The 5,492-nt window shown below is 32.0% G+C and overlaps 1 protein-coding gene across 1 annotated transcript; it reads left to right on the top strand.

Annotated features, from left to right (window-relative positions):
* Positions 1-314: 314 nt before the first annotated feature.
* LOC111993019 (dnaJ protein homolog 2) lies at positions 315-1,742 on the top strand (the record flags this gene model as incomplete). The annotated part of the gene is given in 4 exon segments (XM_065768318.1): positions 315-443; positions 530-672; positions 853-1,051; positions 1,172-1,742. Coding segments are annotated over 4 exon segments (800 nt in total), but the record flags the coding sequence as incomplete, so codon positions are not given.
* Positions 1,743-5,492: the final 3,750 nt, after the last annotated feature.

The following is a 5,492-nucleotide window of genomic DNA, read 5'->3' as shown; positions in this document are numbered from 1 at the left end:
TTTTTTTTTTTTCTTTTTTCTTTTTTTTTTTTTTCTTTTTTTTTAACTTGCCATTGCCAATATAAAAAATATTTGAGTATTGTTGTTTCTTCAATGTGTTGGATCTTGGCCCTCCTCCATCCCTGCTTCACTTAAATGTATATAGATATCAGACTACCTATAAATGGCAGTAGCTGGGACTCCTTCCCTAATGTCCCCAATTAACATGAAAGCATGTTTAAGGTATAGATATATATTGATGAAAGAAATGTCTCTCAATGGAGAAAACTATATGACTGTGAGGTCTAACTCCATCCCCAAAATTTTCAGGAAAGGTTCAAAGAGTGGAGTATCTGGGAGATGTTATGGTTGCCAAGGTACAGGAATGAAAATCACAACCCGACAGATTGGATTGGGGATGATTCAACAGATGCAACATGTCTGTCCTGAATGCAGAGGAACAGGTACTTAACTGAGACACTTATGCTTCATAGTTCTGATGTTGGATTATATAGTTTTTAATTCTGCAAAGCACCTCTCTTTAATACAGGTGAGGTTATCAGTGATAGAGATAAATGCCCACAATGCAAAGGAAATAAGGTTACTCAGGAAAAGAAGGTGCTGGAGGTGCATGTTGAGAAAGGGATGCAACATGGCCAGAAGATTACATTTGAGGGACAAGCTGATGAAGCTGTAAGTGAAATTACGTTTGGGATTGACTTCACGGTTTTGACCATATTTTATTCTCCAGTCCTGGCTATAGATTACAAAGGGGCAGCTTTTATGGCATTTTCTGGTGTATTTCTTGTGAAACAACAGTAGTCCATTTTTAAGTGTTGACTTAACTTTGCTCTTTTTTCTTGTTGTTTATAGCCTGATACTATCACGGGAGACATTGTTTTTGTATTGCAACTGAAGGAGCACCCCAAGTTCAAGCGGAAGTTTGATGATCTTTATGTAGAGCACACCCTCAATTTAACAGAGGCTCTTTGTGGGTTTCAATTTGCCCTTACCCATCTTGATGGCAGACAGCTTCTTATCAAATCAAATCCCGGGGAGATCATTAAGCCTGGTATTACTCAGTGACTTCCATGATTCAATTTCTTGCCACTGTTACTTTCTTAGTTCCTTTATTTACATATTAAAAAAAAAAAATTTAGTTCCTTTATTAATCGATTATGCTTAAATATAGGTCAATCCAAAGCAATCAATGATGAGGGAATGCCACATCACCAGAGGCCCTTTATGAGAGGCCGGCTTTACATTCACTTTAATGTGGAATTCCCGGACTCTGGAATTATTTCCCCAGAACAATGCCAGACTTTAGAAACAGTACTACCCCCAAGGGCAAGCAAGCACTTGACAGACATGGAGCTGGACGATTGTGAGGAGACAACTTTGCATGATGTTAACATCGAGGATGAGATGAGACGTAAGAAGCAGCAACAGCAATTCCAAGAGGCATATGATGATGAAGACGATGAGCCATCAATGCCGAGAGTGCAGTGTGCACAGCAGTAATGCAATTCCATCTTGTTTGGTCACTAATAGCCAAATACATACAAGGCCATTTTTTGTGTGTTTGCGTTATGAAATTATAACTACGATCCTGATTCTCTTATAGTAGGCTTCCAGACCCATTTGTTGTGTTATTTATTTTAGCCAGTGTGGCGATATTTTTGTAGTTAAGTCTAGATATGTTATCTCAATCCAAGTTCAAATGGTTTATTTAATATATATGGATGCGCATTTAGTACCTAAAATTGTTCAGCCCAATGAAGAAATGCTTTTCATTGCAATTAGTACAAAAAATGGGGGGAAAATGGGCATTTGCCCCTAATTTACAATGTAGCAAAATGTTCAAGTTTTGAAACTATTTAGTAAAATGTCATTGTTTTTTAAACTTAGTTTTAACAAAATCAAGTTACAAGGTAAACTTGACATTAGTAATGTTGAATTTTATATATATTTTTCCTTAAATTTTTTTGAAAATTTAAGTGAAACTCAACATTGTCAATGTCGAATTTCACTTAAAAATATACATAGAATTCGATTTTGAGGATACCAAGTTTTACACTAAACTCGATTTTGAGGATACCGAGTTTTACACTGAACTCGATTTTTCTAAAATCGAGTTTAAAAAACAGTAGCATTTTGCTAAATAGTTTCAAAACAAAGATATTTTTCTACTTAGTTTGTAAATTATAGACAAATGTCCATTTTCTCCCCTATTTTGAAACTATTTAGCAAAATGTTCATATTTTTTAAACTCAATTTTAACAAAATTAAGTTACTAGTGAAACTCGACATTGCTAATGTCGAGTTCTACTTAAAATATACATAGAACTCAATTTTGAGGATATCAAGCTTTACACAAAACTCAATTTTGTTATAATCGATTTTAAAAAACAAAGGTATTTTATTAAATAATTTCAAAATAAGAACATTTTTTTGCATAGTTGGTAAATTATGGACAACGGCCCATTTTTCCCACCAAAAATGATTCAGCCCAATACCTTCAGATTATTGTGTTATCTGAGGTAAGATGTGATTCTTCCAATAGATGTGGCAAAGGTTTTGTAATTTTAAAGCAATGGTGTTTTTGCCTTGTAATGGTAATTCATAAAAATAATCTTTAACTTCCTTTTTACAGTAAAAAAAAATATTACACTACTTTTTAAATTAATTTTTATTAAAGTTTGTTAGCAAAAAAAAAATAAATAAATACATTAAAGATAAGGCAAATTACAACTTACCCACCTGTAGTTTGACCAAAATTTAAGTTGTCTATTTATGGTTTAAAATTTGACACTTTACTCACTTGAAGTTAACACAGTTAGAGTTCTGCAACCCATTTCTATTAAAAACAAAGCTAAATATGTAATCTTTCTCCACTTTTATGTCTATCTCCAAAAACACAAAAATTATAAAAATACAATATCAAATAAAATAAAACATAACCCAGCGGAACACTTGCATTATGGGATTTCAAACTATAGGTAAGCAACTTAAATTTCAATAAAATCTTAAATGAGTAAAGTGTCAAATTTCAAATTACAGGTAAGCAACTTAAATTTCGGTTAAACTATTAGTTGATAAGTTGTAATTTGCCCTTAAAGATATATTCGGGTAATCATTAAAGTGTTGCTACATCATTCCACCATTAGTCACATGTCACCATTAACTCACCTTTTTTTTTTTTTTTTTTTTGAAAAGTAATTTATTAATTAATAAGTATAAAAAACTAAAAGTAAGATTAATAAACTTTTATTAAGAATGAAATTTCACCTGCACCAGACCAGATCAATTCTCAACACAAAAATTCCTTTTCCATCATAGAATCAATGATCCTTCCCTCGAGCCAACACCCTCCACCTCCTCAAGGCCTTCACTTCTATTTTGTTTTGAATGAAAATAATTTCTACCATACTTAACCTTGAAAAATATTTATGTAGCTATTAAGGATGCGAAAGCAGGCCTTGAAAAGCAGTACCAATAGTTTTTTTTTTTTTTTTTTTTTTTTTTTTTTTTTTTTTTTTTTTTTTTTTTTTTTATGGTCCAATGGGATCTGCCTAGCCCAAAAACAAAAGGAGATCTTTAAATGATATAATGAAATGATGGAATCCCTTACATTAGCCCAAAAAACAAAGGGATCTTGAAAGGCAGAACCCATGGGCTAATAGTTGTGTGCTGTCAAATGGATAATAAGTTGGTGACCTCACATGCCTACAAACTATGGGTGCTTGATTAAGCGAAAATATTGAGAGGATTTATATATATATATATATATATATATATAAATACTTAGAAATATATACATTAATGTTCTACTAATCCTACAGTTTGAACCTCTTCCCTCTGAACCATCAAACACTTGCCAATTGAGCTACAAAGCTCCTGGCATATAGAAATGAATTAATTGTTGGGGAAAGCGAACATAATATATACAATTTTTTTTTTTTTTTTTTGAAGTTACAAATGTTATTGGAATAAATTTATTAATATTAATAGTAAAAGGACCAAATTGATAGGAACCCCAAGGCAAGAGGGTGTAACTAGTATTTTAACAATTCTATATTAAAAAACATATTTCTTTCTTAAACACAAACTTATGTCATTAATAAATTTTGACTCAATTAAAATAGTGATTTTTGTTTTTCCTTTTCTTTTTAATTACATTTAATATGTGTATGTCTTCGTGCCTGTATGCATGTATATATGCTGATATGCATATGGAAATAAATGTATGTGTTTAAAGTTAATTACAATATACAGAGTCTACGTGGCCCTAAAAATAACCATAACGAATTTATAAAGCAAATCGGTTCAAACTTGCCAAAATCCACACTGACGAGATACCCGGGTGGTGGGCTCTTGGTCTTGTTCAAAATTGATCTGGTAACAGCTTGGCAAAAACTATGCGTATTCATCACCAACGCTTTCAGAAATAAAAACTATTGTCGTTTCACTTTATCTATACTACTATAAAAGAGACTGCACCTGTTTGGACTGGATTTTTTTTTATTCTAAAATACCCCTATTTCTCTAGGTTAAAGTAAAGATAAAACTAAAGGATAATTTGGTAAAACATATATCTAACTTACACTAAAATATTGCCTACAAAATAGGAACACTCTCCCACTAACCCACTTTTATTATTTTTTTTTAATACTTTATTATTAAAAGGAAAAAAAACACCCCACGATAGTTAAAAAGAAAAAGAAAAAGAAAAGACATGTACTGATAAAAAATAAAATAAAAAACGGTTTTTTAATTTTAATTTTTTTTTTAAACACACATTTTAGGTATTCCCACCCCCCCCCCCTCCCCTAAAAGTTAGCCAATTAGTATTTTTTTTTTAGGAACTGCCTATTAGTATTTAGAAGCAGTTTTCTCCATAACTTTATAATTTTATCTTTAAAGATAACATCTCCCACATATCATTTTTCTTTTTCAAAATTGGCATATAATTGCTTACAGAATTCTCATGAACGGTTGGCATTTTCTTTTCTTCGCATTTTCTTTTGTATTTTGCAACTATATTTTAACACAATTGATTCTTTATTTTCTATATAGTGATGAGATGGTGAAGTTGAAGTAAATGCAAAGAAATTTAAGAAATTTCAGAATTAGAGAACAAGAGAGTGTACCTTGAAGCGATGAATTTCAAAACTGAAGATTGAAGCACTTGGGACTACTTTTAATCTTCACTCCAATTCCACTAACGCCCAAGATGTGTGGTCTCTCTATTGGTAACAAAGGGATGACTTGTAAGTGACAAAAACTCACATCCACACCATTTTCATGATGTTTTTTCTCTACTATATATTTCTGTACGTTTTTCCCTTTGTATCTAACCAATTTATCTAATTGGGCCGGCCTTTTGGGCCTTACCAATTGGGCTTAAGTGTGTGGCTTGGAGTGGGACCAAAAGGGACCAATAAGACACTAGCTCCAATGGGCCTTGGGCTTTTCTGTCAACTCTTGACAAGTCCAAAGTTACCATTAACTAT

Source organism: Quercus suber, unplaced genomic scaffold, assembly GCF_002906115.3.
Source record: "Quercus suber isolate HL8 unplaced genomic scaffold, Cork oak 2.0 scaffold_920, whole genome shotgun sequence".
NCBI classification, from domain to species: Eukaryota; Viridiplantae; Streptophyta; class Magnoliopsida; order Fagales; family Fagaceae; genus Quercus; species Quercus suber.
This window is presented reverse-complemented; position numbering and strand designations above follow the sequence as displayed.